The sequence below is a fragment of the Sturnus vulgaris genome, chromosome 31, assembly GCF_052056855.1.
Source record: "Sturnus vulgaris isolate bStuVul1 chromosome 31, bStuVul1.hap1, whole genome shotgun sequence".
In the NCBI taxonomy this organism is placed as follows: Eukaryota; Metazoa; Chordata; class Aves; order Passeriformes; family Sturnidae; genus Sturnus; species Sturnus vulgaris.
Genome location: NC_142273.1, coordinates 3,618,022 through 3,645,876, shown reverse-complemented (window position 1 = coordinate 3,645,876; position 27,855 = coordinate 3,618,022). Strand labels below are relative to the sequence as shown.

Here is a 27,855-nt window from a genome sequence, read left to right as displayed (position 1 = left end):
CTGATTCAGATCTTGGGCAGCCCAAGCAGAGCCTGCTGCTGTCTGTCTATGACACCTGAGAGAGCAAGGCAAACCTACCAAAACTGCTGTTCGCTTGTGGTGTCTGCCTCCCGCACACACCCCCTGATTTTTCAGCTCAAAGAAAAGGTAAAAAAAAAAAAAAAAAGAGAGAAATGAGAATGGAAAAGCCCAAACTCCCCCAACTGCCTGTGTGGGCTGTCGAATCCAAGGCTTTGATCCTCTGGTTGCACAGAAGGGAAGACACATCGTTGCTGCCTCCCACTGCTCGGGGCCAAGGGGGTCTGCCAAGCATTCATGGCCTGACAGGACTGGGGTAGATATGGAATGTGTCACTGCTGCCCTTCCAGAGGGCTCTGTGTGCACCCCAAAATAACGGCTGCCAGCCACAAGGGGACTGTGCCAGGACAGAGCTCTGCAAGCTGCACCCAGCAAATGCCTCAATGGCCTGTGTAATGCTAGGAGACCAGCCTGGACTTCCCACGTCTTCAGCAGAGTTCCTGGATAATGGGGACTTCAAGGCAGTGGTGGGGATGGACACTTTTTCCAACCTTTTAATGTCATTTATTTCTGAAAGGAAGCAGGTGAAAGAGATGTAGTTTGGGGCACAGCCCAGACATGAGAGCAGCAATGCCAGAGCTCATCCAGCTCCACCCCATGGGATGCTCCAGGCAGACGTGGGCAGTTCCTGGGAACCAGTGCTCGCTCCTGTCCTTGGAGCAGGACAGGAGCTGGGGCCTGCAGTGCAAAGGGAGCTCTTACGAAGGAGGTATAAACTGCAACTGATTTATTGGAACACTGGGTTGATTCATCAGGAGATGTGATGGAGGAAAGGAGGGGTCCAAGCTTTGAGAAGCAAATTTGGGTGAGAACAGGCACCTTTTCACTCTTTTGAACACTGTAAATAATAATAATAATAATTAAAAAAAGACCAGATGGCCGCCCTCCCCAGTCCCTCCCTCCCTCCCATCCCAAGGCTTGCCTTCACATCATGCTCTTCCTAAACTGCGACTGTGAGCTCTGTTTGGGCTTCGAGTCTGACTGCTGCAGCTCAAACTGTTTGTACAGGTCCCTCAGCTCTTTGATCTCCTGCAGCACCCTCTTGGCTTGGCTCCAGGTGGAGGAAGCCTCCCCCAGCAGCCTTTCAGATTCCTGCAGGATCCTTTCAGAGTCCGACTTGGAAGATGATGAGGAGGAAGAAGAGGTGGTGGTGACGGTGGTGCTGGTGTTGGAGTCCTTGGTCTTTCTCTTGCCTTCCCCATAGCCCTTCACCTCTGTCAGCAGTTCCTGAGTTTTTTCCAGTTTCAGTGCAACCAGTTCCTGTATCCGGGACAGCTGCTCTGGCTCTGCCGAGGCAAACTGAGCCTCCAGCCCCTTCCTCAGCACTGCCCGGTGCGTGGAAGAGTCCCGTCGGGACAGGATTTCTTCCATGGAGGCACATTTATTCTTTTCTGAGTGCGAGAGCTTTTTGGGGACCTGCGGTGTGTACATGGTCCCTTTGTCAAAGGCGTCATTGCGCTGCCCAGCTCTGTCCCACGAGGTCACCTCCTGTCGCGGGAGGCTCCCTGTCCGCCCTTTCTCCGGTGCCTTGGTGTTCTCCGAGTCCGAGTGGCGCCGCCCGGCAGTGAGGTGTGCCACGGACTTGTCCAGATCCACCCGGAAACTCTCCTCGCAGGTGCCCTGATCCTCCGGAGAGGCGTCCTCCTCCTGGATCAGGTCGAGGGTCAGCATTCCGTCGGAGGTTGAGGTAGATGCCTGCAGGAGCAGAAAGCAGAGCTGAGTTGGCACCAGAATGGCTGCCCCTGCTTCCAAGGGTCTCTGCACTGCGGACACACACGACAGAGAAGGAGCAGGAATGCTTCCTCACTCAGTGACAGAGCCCGGGGCTGGACTTTGCCAGAAGGTTTGCACAGTGCAGTGGTCCACGAGAACAGAGAGGATGGGAGCTGATGACCCAGAGCTGTCCTTATGGTAACTCTTAGTTCAGGATGGAGCTCCAACACTGGCTCTCCTTGCACCTACTTACGAATGGAACATTTCCAGGGGAATTTCACCCAAGCAGGTGTCTGGGATTGGTTGTACCTACCACAGCCATGAGGTGACCCCGTGTAGGAGGGCGCCGGGAGTGCTGGATCTTGGCTCTATCACGTGTTGGGTGGGCAAGGAAACTGTCCTCTTCCACAGTGACCTGCAGGGTGACACAGGCTGTGAGCACCGAACACGAGCCATCCCCAGCTCCTGGAGCTGTAAGCAGGAGGAGACTGGCAGGGAATGGGGTGTGGAGTCCAGCCTTGGAAGCGACCCAGTGCTTGCCTGGTCTCTCCCCTCTGTGCCATGATGGGATTACATCTGCTCAAGTAATTCCTGACAATTGGACCTGTTTGCAAAGACTCCCCTGATGGACTCTCCTGGAAACCATCTCTCCTGGTGTTTGCTGTGCTGCTTCCTCCTCTAAAGCTTCTCCCATAGTCTGACCTTGGTTTTCCTTCACTACAGGCTCTGTGCTGCCATCCAGGAGAGGGAAGCACCTCCTGGCAGTGCCATGGCACTGTGGGAAGCTGAGTGTGAATGGGAGATCTGAGACAGGTCTGAGCTGAGGAAGGGCTGCCATGAAACATTAATGTGAGAGCCAGCCCTGGAGCAAGGGCACAGCTCGCTCCAGGTAGGTTCTCCTTCACACTGAAGGAAACTGTGTGGGGATGCTCACCCTGACCTGCCTCTGCCAGCCTCTGAACTGGTGTTATGAGTACACCCTGTGTCCCCAGGAGGAGGTTGAAGTGTTATTTTTCCTGGCAGAAGCTGCTTTGTGTAACTGGGACTTACACACTCCCCTTGAGAAGCAGGAGGAACTCTGCTGGAGACGTTTTGTATGGATGTGTCCCCAAGACAGGGCTGTTCCCAGCAGCCTCAAACTTCACCTGGGCTGAGACAGGAGAGCCAGGGCTCAGCCTCAATCCTGCTCACCTCATCCAAGATCCGGTTTTTAGCTCGCGTGATAGCAGAGTTGAGGGCATTAATCCACGACTCTTTCTCTTCTGGACTCACAGCCAGGAAGATCAGATTTGGTGCCTACAAAAAAGGGAATTCAGGTCAGTGCCAGAACTCACACAGAGACGGGTCCTGGCCACTGTGAAGATGATGAGGCCTCTACAGAAAAGGCAAAGCAGAGCTGAGCCTCCAGGCCTGTTTGCCCCACAAACAAAGCAAACCCCAGGACCATCTACATCCCTCCCTTCCCTGCATCCCCCAGGACCATCCACATCCCTGCCCACCCCTGGAGCCAGTGGCTCTTGGGCTAGATACATCTGGGCAAGCCCCACATACCGTGTTTCCAGGCTGCCTGGAGTGGGCGAGGGTAAATTTGCTGTGGTTCTTTTTGCTTCTACTTTTGGACTTCCTGAGCTCTTCACATTTCTCATAGTCACTCAGGTCAAACATCTCCTGTATGGTTTTTTCATCTTTTACCTGTAAAACAGCAAGAAAACTAGAGCTTTGCAGATGTCAGACAGAGACTCTGCTTCTCCAGCCAGCAGGATTTCAACATGAGGGTTTCGACTTGGCTCTTCTGGAATGAGAGGGCATATTTAGGAGGACAGCAAGAAAATCACACTTTGCCAGGTTAATTCCTGCCACTTCTACCCCCAGAGTTACTGGTGCCAGGCTGAACGGTCACGCAGGTGTGATCAGACACAGCATTCCTGCTTGTGGACTCTCAAAATGTGCAGGATTTACTGCAGCCACAAGGAGAGGGCCCTGTGTGCTGGGAGGGGGCCAGGGTGGAGGTGGGAGGTGCAGGAGAAGGTGGACTCTCGTCTCTGGTTCAAAGGGACAGTTACTCTCTGTAGACAGTGGGACAAGAGGTGGAGCAATAGGGATTAGCACTTCCTATTTTTTACCCTGGGCTGGCAGCTGGCTCTGGGGGAAGCATGGCTGGGCCCAGAGTGTGGACACAACACTGAGCCCCAGCCCTGACAGGAAGCTGTGGGCAGCACCCATCACCCGGGGCAGGGGCTGCTGGGCTGTCACAAAGCTCTCGGTGTCCTTTAAAGAGCCCTTGAGTCACCACTTTACAAGATCTCCCATTTTCCAGGTCTGTTCCCCACAGTGTGACAGGTACATGGGGATGGATCAGTGTCACAGAGGCTGAGATTAAAGATGGAGCTTGCACAGGGTCACTGAGGCTGCAGCTGCACTGGGGCCAGGCAGGGATCTAGGGGCACACAGGGGCCTGGATGCTGACCCCTGACTGTGCCATCCCTCAGGGACACTTGGAGCAAAGGGAAAATGGCAAAGCTGTCCATACCCTTCCTCATTATCACTCTCCTAATACAGCATCCTCAATCCTACTCGGACAGCAGGGAAGTTCTGCTCTCCCGTGGTAAACACGAGGAATTAGGAAACTGGGCTGGGAGAGAGCTCAGGTCTGCATGTCCATTACAGACAGGCTCAAATCCACATCCATCTGCTTAATCCGACTCCAGCCAGTCATCCCGGGCTGCCTCGGTGTGGAGGGTGTGTAACTCGGGTGCTGGGAAGGCAGATGGTGCTGAGGTCTGAGCTCTTGGATTTCCAGAAAGGACTCCACCCCATTTCATACATTTCCTCCACACTTTTGGGAAGCACTGAAGGAACTCCCCATGATACTTCCATAGAATTTAATCAAAGAGGGTGACTAAACCAGCTTCCTAACCAGGGGCATGGATAAACTGACCATCTGGCCCTGCCTGATGACAAGGCCCCTCTATCCTTCATCCTTGTGCTCCTGAGATGTCCCCAAGATCCACAGGACAATCACTGGCACTGCCACCCCTGATGGCCTGGAGCTGGTTCCTGCTTGTGACACATCCCCGGTGTCTGGGTGTGATAACAGAGCCTGTCTGGCTGCACATCCTCCCTACACGCTGCTAATCGGCTTTGATCTCTTCCCACTCCCATCCTGCAATCCACCTCTTTCCAAGAATCTCAGCTGAATTCTGCCCAACTCATTTACAGCAGGAAAAGCCGATCTCCCTCCGAGCCCCCAGCTGGGCTCTGCAGCTCAGACCAGAGCCTTTGCTCCAGATGTTTGCTCATGTGGGTCAGTGGAGCTTCCCCAGTGCTCCCCTTCCTCCACAGAGCTCACACAGCTGGGACTCAGCCTCCTGCCTCCCGGAGTGTCCCCAGGAGGCTGCAGGACAGAGCAGGTGTCTTTGGTTCAGACAAACACCCTGCAGGTGCAGCTCGTCCTTTAAACGGGCTCTGACCCTGCGCTCAGACACGCTGAGGGGATCCTGCTCCTGGGCGTGACCCGTTATAAAACGCTTAAAACTGGGAATAGGCAGCATCCACAGTGGGATTCCTGGGGAAAGAGGGTCAGCAGCAGCCTGGGGTAGGTGGCTGTGGTGGCACAGAAATTCCAGGGGGCATGGGAAAACTGTGGGTGTGGCCAGCTGGTACCAGTTCTCACTAGGAAGGGATGGAGCAAGAGGTTGATGGTTCATTTTGGCAAAACCATTCCCAGCTGGGAGGTTTCCAGCAGGTCTTTCCTTCCCCATAGCTGCCAAGGGCTTAAGAACTGAGGGATCTCAGAGCTTAGCAGGCAGGTGGGTCCTGCCCTCTGTGCCCTGTGTGGGGAGCTCGGGATTGAGAGGATTAAGGTGAATCAATCCCAGTAAGTGCTGCCCTTGCTGTTGAGTTGTACCCATTCGAAGCAGGCAAAACAACCTTACCCTGTGGTTCCACCTGTGTGCAGGTGAGGGAGGGGAAATGGAGGCATGGAAAAAGAATCAGAAACATCCCTAAAGCAGGGAACATTTCTCTGCAGCCTTGAGATAACACAGCCCCACACCCCTGGCAGCTGCCCCTGGCCGGGGTGTCACTGCCTGTGCCAAGGCTGACACTGCTGACGCTGCTCGGCTCCGAGGAGAGGAGCTGCATTCCTTGCACTCCTTGCACTCCTTCCCCCGCAGCTGCTGCCCGCCCGGGTTGGGGCGCCCAGCACTCCCTGTGCCCTGAAATATGGGGGGCTGTGGGCACGTAATGGGTCAGAACACCAGCCGTGGCACCTAAATCCCTTTTCCAGAGGGTCACAGCTGTTAGTGCTTCCAAAGGTGTGCTCCCATAGGAAGGCGCCTTGCAGTGCACTGGCAGCAGGACTAACTCTGACCTGGGTTAATTAACTGCTCTTGGGTGTCTCACTGATAAGAGTTTGAATTTCCTCATCAAGTTGTGACGTGTAGTGACTCCAAACCTCCTGGACCCAGGAGAGTCCAGGTCAGGGCTGTGTTTTGGGGCCAAACCATGCACAGAGGGGCAGGGCAGGTGCTCAGTCACACCAGTCTGAGATTTTAGGTGATGATTTGCTTGAGCAGTTCCCTGCTGCGATGAGATATAGAAAAATGCGGAAGGTACAGAAAATCACAAGACATCCAGTGTAAGGCACCCACGGGACACTCGGGAGGTCACAGTGGGGCTCAGGGTGTAACCAGAAACCTCCAGCCTCTCAGTGCAGCCAAATACCCAAACATGGGCAGCTTGCAGACAGACAGTTCCCCTTGTAGGCTGCGATCATAGTTTTACTTCCTCCAGCTGAGCAGCTCTACTTCAGCAAGGGCTGGAGCCTCCTGCAGAGCTGGCTGAAGCCAGGCTGTCACTGGGACAGGGATGCACATGTGTGTGAGCAGGATTGTCCAGTCCCTGTCACGGCCAGGTCGCTGCCCTTAGCTGATGAGGGGATGGTGGCAGGATGTGGCTGCTTCAGTCCCTTCTCCAAAGAGTCATCACCAAGGCTTCCAGAGACACAGGTCCCCCAGAATCACTGAATTATGACATGGTTTTGGACCTTAAAGCTCATCTAATTCATGGCAAGGACACCTTTCACGAACCCAAATTGCTCCAAGCCCCCTCCAACCTGGCCTTGGACACTTCCAGGGATGGGGCAGCCACAGCTTCTCTGGCCTCCCCACCCTCACAGGGAGGAATTTCTTCCCCAAATCCCACTGCACAGCGGCACCCACTGAGGGCAAACGCCCCACGGAGTATCAGAGAGCCGAGCATGCAAACACACCCCCAGCCCCTCGCCGGCTGTGCCGAGCTGGAACCGAGGACTCCTCGAGTGCTCTTGTGCTAATTGAGCCGATGCCTTTGGTAGCAAACAAGGGAATGCTCAAGAGAAGCGTTTCCTCATCCCCCCGGCACAGCTCGGGCTGTCTGGCAGCCCCCGGCTTCCTGCAAGGAAGTGCCGAGCCCGGCTGTGTCAGCTCGGCCGCTGCTCCCCGGCCAGGCAGGGACAAAGCTGGGTCAGGAACAGGGAACAATTCCCAGAAATGTGCCGGGGGGAGGGACTGTCGCGAGGAGAACGAGGGGAAAGAATGCAAGAGTGAACTAAGAAGGTGGTGGTGCGCTCAGCAGAGCTCAGCCCGCTGCAGCTCATCTCTACTGAGCTGGTTTTGGCCGATCACCAAACGCTGAATAACCGAGGATTTTGGTGTGAGTTCACGGAGTTCAGCAGCCCTGGAGAAGCGGAGCGAGCACGGCCAGAGCCTCCAGCTCCCATTCTGGGAGGTGTCAGACAAGTCCCACAGCTTTCAAAGGGCAGCACTCAAACACCCTGTTAACATTTTCCATCAGCTGGGCTGAAAAACTACATTTCATCTTCTTACAGACTTGGCTCTGCCAGGGAGAAGCCCAGGCTCCTATCAGGCATTCCTAAATTCTCCTGACAAAACTGAATAATCAGGGCTGGTCTGTGACCTGCAAGCCCAGGTCCTAGACAGACAACTGGAAAAGCACACAGATTCCCAGGAGGAATCAGCATGGGTATTGATGGGATTTTGTTAGTCTGAATTTTGGAAATCTCCCCATTCCAGACCTCAGCCCATGCTCAGCTCCGAGCTGTTCTGCTCTGTGATCTCTTCATGCAGCATCAACACCTGTCCCATGCCAATGCACTTCCCTTGGGATCCCGGTGTGGAACAGACAATTCCCCTTCCCCATGAGCTCTGGGGAGATGGGATTCATGGCTCTGCTCCCCAGATGGAGAAATTCAGGCAAAAGTAAATCAATGTCTGGTTTGAATTCATTTAATGAGCACATGGCAGAGCCGAGGAGCTTCCAGGAGCCTTGGGATTTAACCCTTTCTGATCCAAGATGGTGTGAAGGGCCAGGAATGTGGCTTCACCTGCAGAACCACCTCTGGAACAGCTGTTGAGCATGAGACGAGCTGGCAGGACACAGCAGAGCACAACAGGCACAGCCCTGGGAGCAGAGCTCGGAGCCACACGTGGGCCTTTCCTGGGGCCCAGGAGGGGTCCTGGCTTTGCTACGTGCTGATCAAACCCTGGCATCAAACCCTGCTCCACGCATTCTGAGACCCTGTGAGCAGGAATTCTTGGGATACCCCCCAGGAACCCCTCGGGGATTCCCTACAATGAGCTCCCCAGGACCCCCTGACACAGGCAGAGTCACCTCAGTGCACACCAGCACCAGATGTCATCTCTGTGACCACAGCTCTGCCAGCCACAGATTCTTCCATATAAAGCCTCAGCAGCGGCTGCTGCGTGTTATTTATGGTCCCTCACACACACGTGGAGCCCAGGGGCCGCCTCAGGCCCAGCTGTGAGTTTTTTTCCCCCTATGAAACACAAACACAAGAGCTTCTTGTTCAGAACAAGCTCCGTATGGCCCCTCCAGCCTCATCCCTCTCTTGGGCTCCCAGCACACCTGGATTTGATCTGTAGCTACCTGAACATCTATTGCCTGTTCCTGTGTTTCTCTCTGGCTCTGGAGCAGCCAGGAGGTTGATGGGAGCAAGCTCTGGAATGCCAGCAAGCAGCTCAGCACAACCTGGGCACTCAGTCCACTTTTTAGGCCATTTCTCTGTTGTAACAAGCCCTGAACCTCTGCCTGTGCCATGTCCACAGCTCAACCAACCTTAAATCAAATTGTCCCTTCCTCACTCCAGGTGCTGACAGAACCAGGCCAGGCAGCCAGGCATCCAACCACTGAGGGAGGAAACCCAGAGAGACCAGGATTTTATCTCAAATTCCCTGAGTTGGAGCAACCCCAGTGCAGCTCTGGGATGTCACGGGGATAGGAAGGAGGAGGGCTCTGGCCTGGGGAGTTCTCCCTGATGCATTTATGGAGACAAAAAGCACAGGGGGGGGCGTGCAAGGACAGCCAGGTGCTGGCTCAGCCTGACAGTCACAGCCGATTACCTCCAATGTCAACACCACGTTAAACCCCAAAGCCCAGCAAGGAGATGAGGGACAGTGGAGGGGACACGTGTTATAATATGATGTCGATCCGGGGTGAAATTTCCCCGTTTTCCTCTCGGCATGGGGGGAAAAATGCAAGAGATCGACCTGTAAATGGCTCGATTCCAGTTGGGAGAGTGGAGCTATTTCCAAACAGAGAGTGAGCAGGTGGGAACAAGGCAGTGCTGGGCTCAAGGACGGAGGACAGGCACAGAAGGGAGCCGGCATTGCTGTCGCCGCAGCGGAAAGAGGTTTGAGGGCTTAACTCTCGCTAAGTGAATCCTTTCGTGTCTCCACGCTGGGAAAATGTCTCCCAGCAGAGCTGTCTGAGAGAATCGCTGTCAGAGCCGACACCGAGCCCGAGCCTGAGCCCGACCCGGCCGGGTCCCGGTGGCGCCAGCCCGGGGCGAGGAGAAGCCCCCGAGGAACCTCCTGGGCCCGGCTGGCGCTGGAGGGGCGCTGGGAAGGGCCGGGGCTGCGCCTTTCATATGCAAAGGGAGGAAGGGGGGGATGGGAAAGGAAACTGAAACCGATCCTACCTCCTTCTCCGAGATGTAAAGCTGATCTCCCTTCAGAACCACATAACGGTTTTTCCAGATTTCCCTAAAAATGCCTTTCCCGCAAAATTTCCGCACCCAGCCGACCTTCTCCGGCTGCACAGGTTGCTGGTTTCCATCCTGGTGCCCCTAACACAAAGCGAGAGGGAAGAAAATGGGGGGAAACGGGATTATTCTCGGTTTTACACTCCTTTTCTCCCCCCCTTCTCTCTTTGCCCAACTTTTGCCTCCCACTCCCTCCGGCCCCTCTCTCCGCCGACGCCGGGACCGAGTCCTTCCCTTCCCCGGGGTCACTCCTCGGGGATTTTTGTGCTGCAGACACGAAGCGACAGCGGCAGCACCGGGAGGACGCTGCGAGGAGCGGGCAGGGTTCCCTCCGCGGTTATATAAGACAGGCCGGTGTCTCTATCGCCTCATCCAGAGGGCATTTACCCATGGAAAGGGGAACAGGAGGGGGATGGGCGGAATTTAAACCAGCTGGGTTTTTTTTCTACTGCGATGAAAATTGCATTTTGGAGCTTTTTATGAGCAATTAATCCAAGAGGTGAAATCTGTGGTTGGTTTATATCGGAGGTGTCTCCGTAGGCAGCGATGATCGGATCGCTGGGTGCAGCACACAACACGGCAAAGAGCGACGGATTGATGGTGCCTCCGGATTTTATCGTTTCCTTGTGTTTCAATATGAAAACTGCCTGCCCACATCCCCCAGTGTCTGTGGCGGGTGCGGGAGGCAGGAGGGGCGCGGGCAGGGGCAGGAGCAGGGCCGGGAGCTGGGTTTGGGTCTCCTTGGACCCGCCTGGGGGGTCCGTGCGCTTTCTGCGGGGGGAGCAGAACCGAAGCGAACAACCGGCCCCGGAGAGACACAAACCCCCCTCCCCAAAACACGCAGGAGCCACCCTCACCCTGCCTTGCCCCGGGCGAAGAACCCATTTTCTACTCACCCTTTTCGCAGAATTATTTTTTTTCATCGTTCCTCGGTGCTCTCGGAGGCGATGTGGGGCGGGGGCGGGGAGGGGTCGCAGAGGGGCTCCCGCGGGGGAACACCCGGGACTGCGCCCGCGATCCGCGCTGCCTTCGCCCCGCGTGGCTCAGGGGCCTCTCCCGTTACACGGCGCCCAGCCCGGCGCTCTGAGCCATCGCCAGCGCCGCCGCCGCCGCCGCCGCGTCCCCCCCCGCCGCCACCATCCCGCAGCTCGGGGGGCTGCGCCGGGCTCCCGAGCTCCATCTATAGCCGCACGCCCGTGACGTCGGGGTTCGCGGCACGGGGCGAATCGCAGCCCACGAAGGGTTTTTCTCCTTTGTCTCTGACTCACCGGACACGCGGGGCCGTGGGGCAGCGGGCGCTGGGGCGGGCGATGCCTCGCCCCGTGTCCCCCCACCGCGGCCCAGCCGCGTTCCCGGCGGTGTCACGGGTCACCGGGAAACTTCCTAGGAGAGGGGGAAAAAACAGCCGGGTGGCACTGGGAGGGGGTGCCTCCCCTAAAGGTGTTCGGAAGCGTGAACAAATCCCTCTAGAGAGAGGAGCTGGGAGATTTCCTGGGGAAGGGGTCGCCTCCAGCAGAGAGGATTCAGAGTGTGGCTTCCAAAAGTGAGGAGACACTCGGCTTCCTAAAAAATGTCCCTTTTTAGCTTATTTTATCTGTCTCCTTCATGTCCCACAAGTCCAGAACAGTCTGAGTGTGGGACTGAGGTGACAGATGGGACTTACGGATCAGAAATGGGTGAGGTAGAGGGAAAAGCAGAGAAAGGAGAATATGGTTCTTTCCAGAAATACATTGATCCATCATCCATCAGTGGATCAGCTTTCCAATGACAGCATCCATCCCATCCCAGCTTTACAGTCCATCCCATCACTGGACAACAACCCTTTCCTGTGATTTCAAGTTGTAGTTTAACCCCAGCACTCTGGAATTAATGCACACGGAGCCTTAGGGATGTACTTGGATTATGGAGTATTTCCAGAGCTTCTGCGAGTGTTTTTATCCCATTTCTGAGCATTGGCATTTTTGCCATGAGCTGTGGATGCACTGGAAACCTGAGAATACCTGGGGCAGAGACACAAGTCACTCTTTACACCAAATCCAGGGGTTGCCTTTTTGTGTTGTGTCAGTGCAACATTGAACTCCAAGGGGCCCAGGACCAGGATTTGCCATCTCCGTGCCTCAGTTTCCCCTTTTACCCCACATGGCCAAAGCTTGGTCAGGACAGATGAGCCACTATGGTTGCCCAGAGCCCCCAGTGTATCCCTGGGACCCCACAGAACCTGCCAGTTTATTTAATGACATTTTGCCTCCCAACCGGACTTGTCCTTCCTCACATCCTGTTTTTGGTGGCCAGGGCCTGCAGAGCACCGGCTGATGGCCAGCACCAGATGGCACAGGGTTGGTGGCAGTAGGACAGCTCTGTCGTGCCCTTTGAATCCAGGGCCTAGGCTCTTCCCAAATGTCCTCTGGTGCCAGGGAAGGTGCCCTGAAACCACAGCAGGTAACGCACCTGCACACACCTCCCCATCCCTGGCAGCAGGAATTCAGCTGCAGTTGGAATCCTCAGGCTGTTCTGACAGTGCGACAGTGAGTCACACTGTGAAGGATGTGACCAATGATTCAGAGCTGGAAACATCAACAATTTACATGGAAGGAAGGAGACAGGAGGGAACTCGTCTCCCATTTCTGTACCAGAAACAGGCGGCTGCACCTCCAGCAGTGAGGCCGACCCTGGAGGCTGCTCAGCAGTGGGACAGGTGGCATGGTCTGTGCAGCTTCTCATCCCCATCCCTGTGGGCAGAACGAAAAGCCTCTCCAAGGGGCGTTTGTGTCTCTCCCTCTGTTCACATGGCCCCTTTGCTACACTTGGCCCTGATGTTCACTGGCCCTGAGTGTGTCTGGGTGTGCTGTTCCATAATAAACAGCTATTGCCAAAATCTCCTCTTCTTGCAGAGAAGAAAACTCCTGGTTTATTTAGGTATTTAACACCTCACACACAGCATTCTGCCTCTGGATATCAAGTGTGAAGCTGCTGCCTGGAAGGCAAACGGAGTTTAATGAGGACACATGCTCTTCTGGCTGCTGCAAGAGTGGATGGGGCAGAGGGCTGCCCAATATCCTCTGATGGCTGGGACTCAGCTCCCCTATGCTGGGGTCTCAGGCTGTCAGAGACCTGACTCACGACTAAGGGAGAATTCACTTGCAGCTCTGCATGTCCCAAGAACCCAAAATTCACTGTACAGGTGCCCACCCAGTTCCGCCCCTGGCTGTGGGCAGAGAACCACCCCCAGCACAGGTTGTGATCTCCCCTCCCTTCCCCAAAGAGCTGCCCAGGACCCCTTGGGCCACGTCCCCTCCTCCCCGCAGGGCTCTGCTCTATCCCACATCAACAGGACTTAGTTGTGATGCCAAGATAATTCCCAGGGATTTAGGAGCTCATTTCATTTGATCTGGCTTGTTAATTCCCAATCAAGTGCTGATTAGAGGCCAGGGAGCAGAGCTGGAAATGCACTTGCAGGTTCCTTGGTGTGGCCCTGGAGGGGAGCAAAGGCTCTCATGGAGGCTCGGGCTGTAACTGCACCTTGTGGCATTGGGAAAGGGAAAGTGGGAATCATCTAGCAGACAGATTCGGCCAAAGTGGGGGATTTAATAGGATTCAACATATACAGACAAGAGAGCAAAGGGCTCCTGTGCCACAGCCACGCACCCCACAGCTGCTCCCCCCGCATGGGGCAGCATCACTGGGTTCCTCACGGGACTCATCGTGTGTCCTGGTAAAGAGCCAGGAGCTGCAGGGATTCAAGGGCTTTCCCAGGCTCTCCTCAGGTGACAATCCCAGTCCTGGAGCTGTTTGTGAGGGCACAATGAGGAGCTGCAGTGGGGACATATCCTTGCCCTCGGGCTAGTGCCAGCTCCAGCATTCGCTGCCACTCTGGGTGTGGAGGGGAAGCTCCAGCTGCAGGGGCAGGAAGATCCTGCTCTGCTCTGGGAAAGCTCTGAACGTGCAAAGAAGTGCTCATTCCTTCAGGATTCACCGTCGGCTGCTGGACCTTGGTGGCACTTGGGAGCTGTCAGCGCTTCGACCGCGGAATCCTGCGGCTGTGACCTCCTCCAGGAAACTGCCGGGAAAGGTTCGGGTCAGTGGAACAAGGGCCAGAGACCTGCTCATGGCACCCTGACACTTCTTCGAGAGGTGTCCAAGACCAGAGGGGCTGTGACTGTCCCCAGCACAAGCCTCAGGCCTGCTGGCATCACAAACGCACGGCTGGCAGCAGCTCCCAAAGGCAGGAATGCTCCCAGCCCGGAAGGATGCTGCTGAGGATGGATCCTCTGGCAATGAGACACCATGGCCATTCCCAGGCTGACTCATCCCTCAATCTGCTGATCAGGTGATCTCAATTCTTTAGGCAATGCTTAAAAAAAACCACCCAAAAGATAAAGAAATACAAAAAACCAAGACATGCCACAAATACTAAGAAATGGGATTCCCCTAAACTGGGGCTGGAGCAGGTCTTCCTGCCCAGGTTCTGAATCTCGAGAGGTCTGAAAAATAGTAGAACCCTAAAATCTGCCACAAAACCCTGCAGCAACACCCAGTTCTGAGTCCCACTGGACACAGCTAGGAGGGGGCACAGCCAGGGCACTGCCCACTGGCACATGCTCTAACACCTGGCTTTGTGTTCCAGCCTGAGCTCTCCCTCCTCCAGGTTATTTTTAGGCACTAGAACCAGGCAGAACTGAGCTCTGGCAGGGAATGACTGGTGTTTTTAGCGTTTCCTGGTTCTGTGCTGTCCGGAGCAGGTTATGCCTGTGACCAGTGACACCTCAGGGTCCCTTGGCACATCCTCTCTGAGCACATTCCCAGTCTGGAGTGACTGGGGGCAAGAGCCAAACTCCCACCTGCCCTCCAGGGATGAGCTGCACCACAGCACAAACCACCCCCCTTTCTGAGGCTGCTGTTCCCAGGACCCTGCAGATCCTGCAGGAGCAGGTGAGGACGCAGCACAGGTGTCTGCAGGTACCTCCACCCCTTGCCCCACCCAGGCAAGGCCTGGAGATGGCACTCCCAGGAGGAATGAACCCTGCACAGTGAGGAGGGTCCCCAGGAGGATCCAGTGTCGCCACTGCAGCTGTAACTGGGTAACTGGGTCAGGCCCCACATCCTGGGATTAGTCCCAGCAGGTTCGTGCTCAACCTGCCCAGGATGAGTCAGCCCCAGCACCAGATGTTCCTGGCAACCCTTTTTATCCGATTATTGATCCTTTGTAACCCTTTCTCCTCCAAACCCTGCGGAATTGCTCTGGAATCCCTAAGAGCAGAGCGAATTCTCCATCCTTTGGGCCACCCCTCTGGGCCCACAGATGTTGGTCCCAGTTCCAGCAGGGAGTAAGAACAATGGAACCAGGATTAGGTGCTTACAAGGCTGCTCGGTGCATTAACACCCAAATCCCCTTGTTTCTGGTGACATATCTGCCCTAATCCCACGGGAATCAGCAAGGCCATGGATTACGGGAGGGGTTGGGACACATTAAAACCTGGCTTTCCTCATATCAGACACCTCACGGATGTGCTGAGATATCCCTGATCCTAGGGCACTGTGCTGGAATCGTGGATAATAGTGGACAGGAGACAGCTTTGTTGTCCTTCCATCCTCAGGGAAACCTTATCCAAGGGAAAATGGATCCTTTGGGACAGGGCTGTTTCTTTGCTGTCCTCCTCAGGCAGGACCCAGCCACATCCAGCCCTTCCAAAGCACCAGACTTTTATTTTCCTCCCCCCCCCACCACCCCCTTCATTCTTTGAAATGCAAATTTGGATACAGAAACCCAGTTTTTCTGTAAATAATTCAGGGACTGCACAGCAGCAGAGCCCAAACCAGCCCAGGTGGCTCCTAGCAGCACCAATCCAAGTGGAGCCACTGATGGAGCTGCAGATCCTGAGCTTCAGCAGCAGCTCAGGATTTTCCACGCCATCCCACACTGAACATTGGGAATCTGGAGAGAATTCCTGCTCTCCTGCCTGGCCAGCAGCAAGCTGTGCCGATGGGAAGAAATTCCCACTGTGGCCTCAATTCTTACCTGTGCCCAAAGTGAGTAATTTGGGTTCAGGAAAAGTGACTTGTATTTATAAACCAGACATTTCCCACTGGGAATTCCATACTGACAGGGTTCTTTGCCCACCTTCAACAAAGAAGCTGCAGGTTCATTCAGTGCTGAATTCCCATGTGCTGCTCTGGCTTCCCAGTGTTATGAACTAGAAGAACTCTATGGAAAACTTTACTTGCCTGCCCTTGAACTCAGAGAAATGCAAGTTAAACCTCCAGCTCAGGGATCTGTCCCTGAACCATGAGCAGAGCTGGGTCCAGAGCACCGACACCCATTTCCATGTGGGCATCCCACAGGCATCCCAAATTGCTGCTGTGCCAGCCGTTTGACAGGCAGGATCTGCAGAGGGGTGGATTTTACCTCCTGGTGTTGTGGATGGTGGTCCCACCCAGCACGATGCGGACGCCGGGGTTGGAGCGGTTCAGGTTGAACACAGCCAGAGCCTCCTCGTAGGTGGCCCCCCCGATGAGGAACACGATGATGTCCTGAGGCCTGGCATAAAGGCACAAAATCATGCAATGGTTTGGGTTGAAGGGACCTAAAAGCTCATCTCGTTCGTGGCAGGGACACCTTCCACCACACAAGGTGGGTCCAAGCCCTGTCCGACCTGGCCTTGGACATTTTCTGGGATGGTGCAGCCACAAATACTGAGTTGGGATCAGACAAAGTCAAGGATAAATCCTGCACCTTGGAGGCAGGGATTGATGATCCCACGGGTGCCTCCTCCAGACCCTCCCTCATCCCTGTAATGTGCTGGGCTTGGAGCTGAAAACAACCCATTGAATTCCCCAAAACCTCTCCTCTCCTGAACTTTCACCCACAGCCCCAAGCAGCCTCCAGCAGCACCACCCCAATCCCTGTGGATCCACACGCCCATGTTTAATGCATGATCTGCTGGGGCTGGGAAATCAGGATCAATTCCAGAGTCAGGCAAGGACACGGCGCTGCCTTGGAGCTCCCAGGCTCGGGGCAGCTCGTGCTTGTGACTGATCAGGATTTGTGCCTCAGTTCACCTGAGGGGACATTTCCCAGCCAGCAGGGAAATGTGGCATGGTAGAGAAAGGCCAAGTAAGAGGAAAGGGGGAAAGGAAGGAAGTGCCTTCCCCCATCCCAACACAAACTCAGGTGTGCTGTGTCCATCCTGCTTTCAAGTGAGCTGCTCCTTCCCTTTCCTGTAACCACCCTCCCAATCCCTTGGAAGGACCAACACCAGGGATTTCTTTCTTGGATCAGTGCATGGACAGCATGACCCGGAGCATGCTGGCCACTAGATTTCCGTGGATCCCCACACCACTTCCTGCCTGCTCAAGGGGATGTGGGAAAGCAGGGAAAATTCATGGTAAAGGTGAGTGCAGTCCTTTCCCAACGTGATCTGTATCACCACTAACCACCCAAAGCCTGTGTCTCCCCAGAGTCTGGGTTAGGTCTGCATGACCCTCTCCAGCAGGATCCCATTGGGAACAGTACTGGCCCGGGCAGGAGAGCTGCAGTTGGGCTATTTTTGGCAGTCCCCAAACACCAGATGACACAGACATCACAGAGCCAGCTCTGATGAGCAAGGGCTTCATCCTTTACCTGAGCCTCCCAATGGGAATGGCACATCCAAGCCAGCAAACCAGGATGAGACATATCCCAGTCCTGGGAGCCTGCTCCAGGGAACATTCTTGGGAATATCAGTATCAGATCTCCACATCCAAGAGATTTCTGTGCCAAGCCCCAGTTCTGTTCATCATCAGTCCAACCCCACTGTGGGGACAGCGCTGGGGACACCAGGGATGTGTCCCAGTGCAGGCTCTGCCCCAAAGGCCCCACATACCTGTCCCGGAGTGTGTTGGGGCCCAGGTAGGGATACTGGCTGTCCTTGAGCTTTCCCTTGATGAGCTGGTCCAGGGTTTCCTGGAGCAGGGGCTGGTGCTGGGTGTACACGTTCTCAATGCCCTGCAGCCGGAGAGAAACTCTTTAGGGAGTGGCCCAGCAGGGAAGAAGGATCAGCAGAGGCACAGCAGGATTCAGTACCCGTGAATTGGGGACTGGAGAAGCTCTCCAGCAGCTCACTGCCATTGTTCTCAGTGGAATCAGGCCCTGAAGCCACTGCCCTCTCTGTGAAACCTCAGTGAGCCAGCAGCCCACAGCATTCCTGCTCCTCCTCTGCAGTTTTGGTCGAGTCTGTCCCCTTTTCCCCACGGCAGCTCGGTACCTTCAGGCCTTTGAGGAACTGCTTGGTGATGGCCACGGCATCCTTGGGGCTGAACAGGTCACTGCCTCGGGCCCTCTTCCCTCCATACTCCACCACGGCGGACACCAGCTGTGCAGGGAGAGGGCAGGAGCCCTGTCAGCCTGGGAACTCCTTCCAGGCTCTGGGGAGGAGTCACTGCAGACACCTCATGGAGGTCTGGAATGGGGACAAGGAGCCACGGAGGTGATCCCAATGCAACTGCACATGGAGGTGAGGGGGCAGAGCAGCAGCATCCCCACACCCCCCAGTCCGCCCCGACCCTCCTGCTTGAGGAGAGGCTTCATCTCCATCGCCTGCAGCAGCGACATCAGCTCCTCCACACGAGGTGACATCATCCCGCTCCTCCACCTCCTCCCCAGCTGCTCCTGGCACTGCCACCTGTTCCCTCCCTGCCAGCTCCTCTCCATCCCCAGCCCCTCGCTGCAGCCACTGCCTGTGCTGCAGAAGCTGGGGAAAGTGGGGGAGGAAAAGACGAGAGGAAGCACATCCCAGGCCCATGTACGTGCCACACTGCCCTCCCAGCAGGCTCCTGCCATGCCTTCTTTATTAAATCCTTCATAATATCACAGACCAGGCAGTGGAAGGGACTTCTGGAGTCCAACCCCCAACATCACTCATTTAAGAAATGAAAACCGAGTCACTGATTTAAAACACCTTTTAAAGTCACACCCACAGGTCCCAGCAGAGCTCAGAGCTCTGTACAACAACACAACCCTGGGCTGACCCGGAGCAGGCAGATTTCACCCCAAAGAGCAGCGATTCCCCCCATCCTGTGGGGCTGCCCCTGCTCCTGCCCCACCCCGGGGTCACCTCCCGCTACCTGCCCCGGTCCTGCCCCACCCCGGGGTCACCTCACGGTACCTGCCCCACCCCGGGGTCACCTCCCGGTGCCTGCCCCGGTTCTGCCCCACCCCGGGGTCACCTCCCGGTACCTGCCCCGGTCCTGTCCCCCCCCCACCCCGCGGTTACCTTGCGGTACCTGTCGGTGCCGCCGCGGCCCCGCAGCTCCTCCAGCAGTGCCGGGAGGCCGCTGCTGCCGTGGCGCTCGTAGCGCAGCGCGTAGAGCATCACCAACCGTGCTGCGTCCAGCTCCGACACCCGCGGGCTCTGCAGCAGCCGCCGCACGCTCTGCAGGACACACACGGCACCTCAGGGACGCGGGGCCACCCCGGGCTGCTCCGGTGCCCGCAGCCTGAGCGACTTGGAGTCACGCTGCCTTCACTGGCACTTTCAGACACCTCCAAGCTCTGCCGGGGTCTTTCCAGCTTGAGCAGAGCCACCCTACAGGTTCCACCACTCCAAAAATCCCCTCAGGCAATCCCTCCAACTCCATTTCCTTTTTGGAAGGTGCGAGGCAGAGGCATCAAAGTCTCAGCAAACAATTGGATGTGAAACATGGAGGAACAAACTGCACTTTCGGAAGCAAAGAAGGGAAGGAATTAAAGAATGGGAAGAGAGATCCGAGCTACAGGGAAGAACAGGGATCTGTTATCACTCCAGATTCTGCTGTTGGATTCACCACCCTGGCCCTGGTGCTTGTTGGCATCTATTTGACTGATGCTGACTAGTGACAAAAACACAGCATAAAATCCTGGCTGTGAGGAGGATCAAGAGGAATTCCACCATTCAAGGTCAGGAATCCACCTGTGAGGGGAGGGCTGGAGCCCCAGGGAGGTTCCTGTGCTGGCAGTGCCAGGACCAGCAGGAAGCACAGAACAGAACAGCCATTGTCCATGGCAGGAGCTGGGATTCCAACCCTCCATTCAGCTCCCAGGGCTCATGTACTGTGTCAGGGTTAATGAGAGCCCAGGGGAGGAAGAACCCAAATGTCCCAGACTGCGGGGCCCAAGGTCACCAGAGATCCAACAATCCCTGAAGTGACATCAAGGGAGAACAATTCCACCCTTATTCCGGGCTCTGGCTGCTGCTTCTTGTCCTGTGGCCTTGCCCCTCTCGCTGCCACTGGGAGCCACAGCAGGGACAGCCTAAGGCGGGGTGGCTGCAGGGACAAAGATCCCACTTACAGGATTTTCCATTTACTTTTAAGCTGCTGCATATATCTCCCAGTGGCCTCAGTTGCTGGAAATACAACAGAGCTCTTCAGGCACAGGGCTGCAATGAAACTGAGGCAGCATTTCTGCTCTAAAACTGCAGAAACACTGCTGGTGTAGAGCAGGACCAAGGTGACCCCAGGAACACCAAGGTGACCCCAGGAACACCACGGCACAGCTCTGTGCTATGTATATTCCATCAAAAATCATGGCTCATGGCACAGGGAAGGAGCAGACTGGGAATATTTGACTTTTAAAGCGCAACAACCTGAGCTGGAGACAGTGATACAGCACGAGGACCTCAGAGACTGCTTCCAGCAAACACATTCCTGGCTGCATTCCCAGTTCCATACTCAGCCATGTAAATCCTGCCAGACACCAGCTATGGAATCCCATCCCTACACTCGCTGTCCATAGAGAAGCAGCAGCCCAGGGGATGGGAGCACATTCCACATCTGGGGACAGTCCAGTGTTACCCCCTTGGCCACCACCTGGCGTTCAGAATCACAGAAGTGGGGAAACTTTATCTCAAACCTGCTGGAGATGCTTTTCCTCATTTCCAAGTCCCTCTGCTTCCCCAGTGCCATGCAAGGGTCTGTTACATGCTGGGAATCCCCCTCTGCTACCGAAAATCAAGGAATCATTTCTCAGAAGCGAGTGGCTGCTCCAACCCTGCTCAGAGCCAGCCCCATCCCAAAGCTGCTGTTGAACACCAGCCTGAATCCATCACCACTGACTCTGCCAGACCCTGCTCCGGTCACAGCACAAGGGGCCACGTTCAGCTGTCACAGAGCCTCTCTCCAGCTTTTCCAGGCCTCTCTGCCAAAGGAATCTTGGATCTAAGAGACTTTCCAGTGGTTTTGCTTTAAAAAACAGGTAAAGACAATTCCATGGATTCCAGCTCTTCTCCTGCCCAACAAACACATCAGCTCCTGCATGGCATCTGAGGTTGTTTTATCCTGGTGCCTGCCAGAAGCCAAGTGGCTGAATATAATGAAAGAATGTTGGATTGTGGGATGTAAGGACAGGATTTGCAAAGATGCTTCTCAAGCCAGTTATTAACGATGACTCATTCCCATCTGAGCTGAGCACTGAGGAACAATTCCACATCCAGTGTCCCTCCCCACAGGGTATCTGCACACAGAGCTCCCACTGCCTCCCAGCACCCAATCCCCACTCCCAGGGGAGCGACAGGATGAGCCCCCTCCCCGATGCAGAGGCAGGATGAGTACCTGGAGGGCGCTGGAATGGTCATTCTGGCAAGCCAGCTCCTGCTCCACCTCTGACACCTCCAGCAGGTTCCGCTCTGCCACGAGCCGGGACAGCTCCCCCACCACTGTCACATGCTTGGACACAGTGCCTGACATCTTCTTGAACTGAGGGTAGTTCTCCACAAAGGCCTGTGATGGGAAACTGAGGCAGGGGGTGCTTCCAGGGAAAAGCAGGAGATAGAAGGTGGGTGCAGCCAGCCATAAATTGTACAAATTCCCAGCAATCCAAGCCCTGTGCAGGCGTGCAGAGGTTCAGACACCTTGATCCCATGAGCCCACAGGATCTCTCTCATTACCAGGAGATTTCTGGGAGGGATGTACTTTTTATTTATTCCTAACATTAAAGGATGGGACACAGCTGGGATGGACTTTGTCCCTACCTTCATATCCGCAATGGACTCCAGCTTCTGCTGCTCCTTTGGCTTCCTCCTCTGGAAATCCTCCATCAGGTTCTTGATGTTGGTGCCAATCTCAGCAAAGTTCAGGTACATGTTCTGTGTGGAACAAGACAGGAAGCAGAAGGAAACTCACATGAGTCTTGACCAAGGAAGAGCCTTGAGCAGCTGGGAGAAAGTGGCTCCATTCCCCAAAAACCTGCAGCAGGGCTTGAAATCAAATTACAAACAGGACAGGTTGTCTCATATCAGACGCCACTGCTGCTGTACGCTGACGGTCACGAATGGCACATCCCCACCCACCCTGAGGCTCAAAGTCATCGGGAAGTTCCTTCCCCGGGGCAAACCCTCAGATTTGGGTGCTGCTGAAGCCCCCCAGGACACCTACATTGGCGTAGAACTCATCGTTCTCAGCTGACAGGACGACCTCCCGCAGGTCCTTGCTGATCCCTGGCACTCGGGACAGGTCGATGCGGTTGTTGTTGATCCCCAGCAGCTCGTGGACCATGGCCTGGTACGTCCACTGCCAGGGGACAGAGGAAGGCAAAGGGATGACCTTGGTGAGACACAGCACTGGGAAATCAATGGACTTCAGCTGAACCCAGCCAGAGCTGCTCCTGCTACCCCAGGACACACAGCAGAGTCTGGGAGTGTGTCCCTCAACCAGCCAGGACGTTCCGATAAAAATACACATCACTGATAAATAATCAGATGGGGAGACAGTGCAGAGGGAAACCGGCCCCCTCCAGGGCCTTTCCAGAATTACAGTGGCATGGTTTGGGTTGGAAGGGACATTAAACTATCCTGTTTATGTTTACCTCCCACCAGATCAGGAATTCCTGCAGGTACCTTCAAAAGAGACCAAAGAGGGATGGGGATTAACGTTCCTGTTCCAACACCTCTGTTGGCCACCAAACCCCCCAACTTTCTGCCCAGGCAGGGAGAGATCCCCCAGTTCCACGCAGAATTCCCTACATGCTCCACTGGCAGGAGTATTTCTGCACATCAGGAGTTTCTATTTTTATCCTGAGAAGTCTAATAATAACCCAGAGAGAACAGTGGCAGCTGATCAGAGCCCTGCCATGCCCAACACTGCATGTACATCCCTGGGAATCTCTTTGGGATAGGAAATCCTGAAACAGCAGAAAACGCCTGATGCTGAGCACAGTCCTAAACAGCCACACTCCTCTGTGACACAGATGTCACCTGCAGCTCCTGCAGAACTGGTGTTACAGCCACTCTGGGGCTGCTGATCCCCAGGTTCCAAGGGAATCCCACAGAAACGAAGAGAGACCAACAGACCCTGCCAGGATCTGCAGCACAGCATGGAACAAATAAATCCAACGGCTCCCAGCAAATCCAGCAGCCATCGATAACAGAGGGAGACTCGGCAGGGCAAGGTCACTCGACAGCTGTGTGCTGCCCACAGCCCCACAAACAGCCCTTGGGAAAGGCCCTGCAAAGCACTGGGGCTCCAGAAGCCACACAGAAATGCTGGTGGCCCTGTTTTCCAGGGTGCTGGGTCCATCTGCCACTGAAGCCAGCACAAACAACCCCCCACTCAGGTCTGGAAAACCTAGCCAGGGGATAAAAGAGGGATTTTGCAGGGATTGGGGCTGGGGAGCGACACTTTTCTCTCCTACATCCAACCCATGACCTGCCAGGGGTGGAACTCCAGCTGCTGCCCCAGCCTGGCACACCTGGGACGTGACTCACAGCCTGTGACTCACCTGGTTCAGGAGTGGGGTGATGGCATCGTCCGACCGGTCCAGGATGAGGAGCAGGGGCGGGACCTCAGTGCGCCGGAAATCAAACAGCTCGTATTCCTTCGTGATCACTTGCTGTGGAGAAACGGCAGAAATCCCACTTGGACACCTGGAAAAGGCTCCCTCTCGGTGTGGACTTAGGCACAGAGGGAAGGGAGGGTGAAACCCCAACTGTGCTGCTTTGTCTGCACTGCCAGGGAGGAGCTGAAGGGACACTGCTCCCAGGAACGCTGTACTCCAGCTGACATGACCTGCCCAGTGCTGGGCCTCTCAATTCCAATGATGGAATTCACAGGAATTTACTGAACACAGGTGTTTTCCTCCAGTGGATCCACGTGTAAAAAAATTAACCAAGGCTGAATTCATCCCAAAGGGATGTGCTGTGGGTTCCTCTCACCTTCACACACTCGGCCAAGCGTTTTGCTGGCTCTGAGGAGAGCTGGTACCGGATCATGGGGCACTTCTTCAGGGACAGGAGCAGAGCAGTGAGCCCCTGGGTCGTCCTGGTGAGCTGAGCCGGGTCCCAGCTGCGGCCCTGGAAGGAAAGGCTGCATCTCACACGGATGCACCGGTCCCAAACTTTCCCACATCTCTGTTTCTAAGTCCTGAAGTCTCACAGGAAAGCACAGCTGCACTGGAGCAGCAGGAACCCAAGGGCTCAACCCCAACTCCCTGGTGTTCCTGTCCTTGCCAAGGCCCGTTCCCCTGCCCCTCCAGCAGCCCCCCGTGGTCGCTGTGTTCCTACCCGACAGCAGCCCAGCAGGTTGAGGGAGAAGACGTGTGGGTTCACTGCAATGTAGTCACCGTAGAACTCCTGGGGAGGGGAGCAGGACAGTGCTGTGTCTCTAACCCTGATCCCAGGAGAGCCATGTGCCAGCACTGGCCACCCAGCCCCACCACCAGCTAGACACACTGGATTGGAGCATCCTTCCTTCCTCCACCCCAAACCCCTCTGGCAACTCCCCTCCCGTTGGTACTGTGCATTGCTCCAGTGCCCAGATCTTCATCAGCACCACAAACATGGAACCATGGAATTACTGACTTTGGAAAAGCCCTTTAAGGGCCATCGAGTCCAACCATCCCTCCAGCACTGCCAAGGCCACCACTAACCCATGTCCCCAAGTGCCACATCCACATGGATTCGAACCTGGCAGCACCAACAGCAGCAGCTGTGAGAGCACAGAAGAATGGGACCTTTTCTATCTTTCTCAATGCCACATTTTTGTCCATCCCTCCTCCCACACAGGCCTGTCATGAACCTGTTGGGAACAACAGCCCTCCTGCTCCCCGTGTCTGACAGCCTGGACCTTCCCTTTGCCTTTGGGTTTGGATCTACTTAAAACATCCAAACTTCACCTGGACTTCAGCCACGACCTCCTGCTCATCGGCCTCAGCCAAGGCCTTCACATCGCTCTTGCTGATGACATTGCTGAAATCTGGGAGGAAACACGGAAGGGACAGTGGGGCTCCATGCAGATCCTGTGAGACAACTAGTCTGATCCCCTCTGGAGCAGATCCCACAGAGACCCTCTAACCCCGCACCTGCAGGTGTTGGAATCCTGAGCCACCTCCCGGGGATGCTCCCAACTCATTCCCTGCCCATCTCCCAGCGCCTGGTCCCACTGCATCCTGCAGAGCCACAATGACATCTAGAGGCCACTTCACCCAGTTCCTGGGATCCTACTGACTAATTCCTGGGCTAGAGGACTGGACTTCAACCCCAAACCAGCTGGAGTCATTCCGCCTCATTCCCAAACTCATGGAACATCCCGTGGCACGAGCAGGACACATGGGACTGACTGACACACCCGGCACAGGAAGGTGCTGTGTGTGAAGCCTGTGCCATCCACACTGGGATGCAAAGCCTGTTCCAGATTTATGGACCTCCAGGACCACTGGACTCTTCATACTCACAGATGAAGTAGACGCTGTACTTGGGCCTTCGCAGCTCCTGCACCAGGAGCTCCACATTCTCCTGGATGGAAACAGCACCAGGGAGAGCAGAGTTAAGCAATACGGAGTCATGGAATCGTTAGGGTTGGAAAAGCCTCTGAGATCTTGGTGTCCGGCCATTCCCCCAGCACTGCCAAGGCCACCACGGACCCCCACTGCCACATCCACACGGATTTGAACAATTCCGGGGACGGTGGCTCCACCACTGCCCTGTAACAGGGCTGAACAACCCTTTCCATGAAGGAGTTTTCCTGAATATCCAACCTAAACCTCCCCAGTACGATTTGAGGCCGTTTCCTTCCACTCTGGTCCGTACCTTGGTGGGCCGCAGGAAGCAGATGGCCTTGAGGTGCTTCATGGGCTCCCTGTTGGGCGAGTCGAGGCGCTCGAAGAGATAAACCTCGCGCTGCAGGATCTCGGACTGGGTGTACACCACGCTCACGGCGCCGGTCTGAGGGCGGCAAGGCAGCAGCGCCCGTCACGGCGGCCCCTGGGCCCGGCTCCCGGCCCCGCCGCCCTCCGCGCTCCCGGCCCCGCCGCTCACCGTCTCCCGGTCCATCAGCAGCACCTTCATGCCGGGGCCGCTGTCCTCGATCATCTTGGACACGTACTGCCGGACCGCCAGCACCGCGTTCATCTTGACGGGGATGCTCCTCTACCGGGCCGGCTCTGACCCGCCTCGGCCCCGCTCCGCCCGGTCCCGGTGCCTGCTGGGAGCTGTAGTCCGGCAGCGGGAGCGGCCTCCGCCAGCCCGGTGCCTGCTGGGAACTGTAGTCCGGAAGCGGGAGCGGCCTCCGCCACCCCGATGCCTGCTGGGAGCTGTAGTCCGGCAGCGGGAGCGGCCGCAGCCCCGGCCCGTCTTTCCCCTCCCGGGGACCGGAGCGGTGGAAATGGCTCGGGGCGGGCTGAGCAGCTTGAGACTGAACCCAAACAGAATCACCCCAGACACACTTAAACCCACCCCAAACCTACCTTAAAACAACACAAACCCGCCCCAACCCACGCTAAATCCACCCTAAAATAAACCAAATCCACCCGAACCCACCCAAGCCCACCCCAAACACACACGAAGCCCCTCAAATCTACCCAAACCCACTCCAAACCACCCCAAACATCCCAGATTGGGGCACCCCAAGCCCCCAGGAATGCTCGGCACAGCCGGGGGTCCCCAAGGACAGAGGATGTGTCTCGGTTTCACTGAGCACGGGGCACAGCTGCTCCTGGAAACTCGGGGTGAGCTCCGGGACCAGCCCGGCCCCGCTAATCCCGGGAGCAGGACGCCGGGATTAGGAGCTATTCCCGGCGGGACAGAGCTGACCCGGGGCCAGGCACTCCTCCGCTGCCAAAGCCCTATTTATAGCTGAGGATAACAATTAATTAATGGTGATGTCCTGCCTTTCACTTCCAATTAAGCGGCTCCCCACTTCCTCTCAGAGTGACGGACACCTTTGTGTCTTTAATCCTTCAATTTCCTGCCGAGATTTTACTTTTCAATTCCAAACACTTTGGGTCTTGTTTCCTGGAGGCTGGGGAGCTTTGCACATGTACGGATCTTCACACAAACCCCAAAGATCTGAATGGTTTAAATAGAGATTTACCTAGAAAAATACAACCCCAGTATTTTCTTTCTTACATTTTTAATTTCTTGCCTGATTTTGTTTCTCATATCCAAACTGATGCCTTCAGGAGTGTGTGGGTGCTCCTGGCCAAAGGATACACAGAATAATGGCAAATGGAATAAAAAAATCGGGGTTTAATTGCATCTGATTGCTTCCTGGCCTTATTGTTAAATGATACAATGTCTGTAAAGCGCTGGTTTAGTTATTGTCCAGTTTCCTTGGAAATGCTTTTGAATTTTATTTGTGAACTAACCAAACCCGGGCCGTCATCTCCTCTTTAAATACGTCTTTGTCCTTGTCCCTAGGGAAAACAAACCCCTTGTGTCATTTAATGAAATTAATCACAAACCAAATCTCTGAGGCTTCTTAGTGGGGTGTTGATCCCTGGTTTGCAGGTAAAACAACTTTTAAACAACTTTTATTCTGCAGAAATTCTACACTTTTCCTTCCTCACAGACTGGTGGGGTAGGAGAGCAGTTCCATGTCCTGGGAGTGGTTGGAATCATGGAATTGTTTAGGCTGGAAAAGACTTCTGCATTTGCTGTAATTTTTAATTTAAACCTTCCTTAAGAATTTATTCAGGTATAATTTCTGTAAATAACCCTGATTTAACCTCACCAATAACTGCCCTGGCCTGGCACGAGGACGGATGTTGGTCCCTAAGTTGA

At 55.4% G+C, this 27,855-nt stretch overlaps 2 protein-coding genes across 2 annotated transcripts; both read right to left on the bottom strand.

The window, feature by feature from the left end:
• Nucleotides 1-788: 788 nt before the first annotated feature.
• PLEKHO1 (pleckstrin homology domain containing O1) lies at nucleotides 789-11,003 on the bottom strand. The gene is made up of 7 exons (XM_088154681.1): nucleotides 10,750-11,003; nucleotides 9,791-9,937; nucleotides 3,343-3,483; nucleotides 2,983-3,087; nucleotides 2,105-2,206; nucleotides 1,001-1,773; nucleotides 789-916 (listed from the first exon to the last, which is right to left on the bottom strand). The coding sequence occupies exons 1-6, from the start codon at nucleotides 10,774-10,776 to the stop codon at nucleotides 1,003-1,005; spliced, it is 1,293 nt and encodes a 430-aa protein (XP_088010807.1). The 5' UTR covers nucleotides 10,777-11,003; the 3' UTR covers nucleotides 789-916; nucleotides 1,001-1,002.
• A 2,415-nt stretch (nucleotides 11,004-13,418) lies between these two features.
• VPS45 (vacuolar protein sorting 45 homolog) lies at nucleotides 13,419-26,280 on the bottom strand. The gene is made up of 15 exons (XM_014891325.2): nucleotides 26,113-26,280; nucleotides 25,885-26,019; nucleotides 25,530-25,590; nucleotides 24,972-25,051; nucleotides 24,361-24,429; nucleotides 24,013-24,150; nucleotides 23,580-23,690; nucleotides 22,238-22,372; nucleotides 21,835-21,948; nucleotides 21,416-21,583; nucleotides 19,102-19,260; nucleotides 18,094-18,201; nucleotides 17,713-17,834; nucleotides 16,257-16,388; nucleotides 13,419-13,910 (listed from the first exon to the last, which is right to left on the bottom strand). The coding sequence occupies exons 1-15, from the start codon at nucleotides 26,203-26,205 to the stop codon at nucleotides 13,823-13,825; spliced, it is 1,713 nt and encodes a 570-aa protein (XP_014746811.1). The 5' UTR covers nucleotides 26,206-26,280; the 3' UTR covers nucleotides 13,419-13,822.
• Between the last annotated feature and the right edge of the window lie 1,575 nt (nucleotides 26,281-27,855).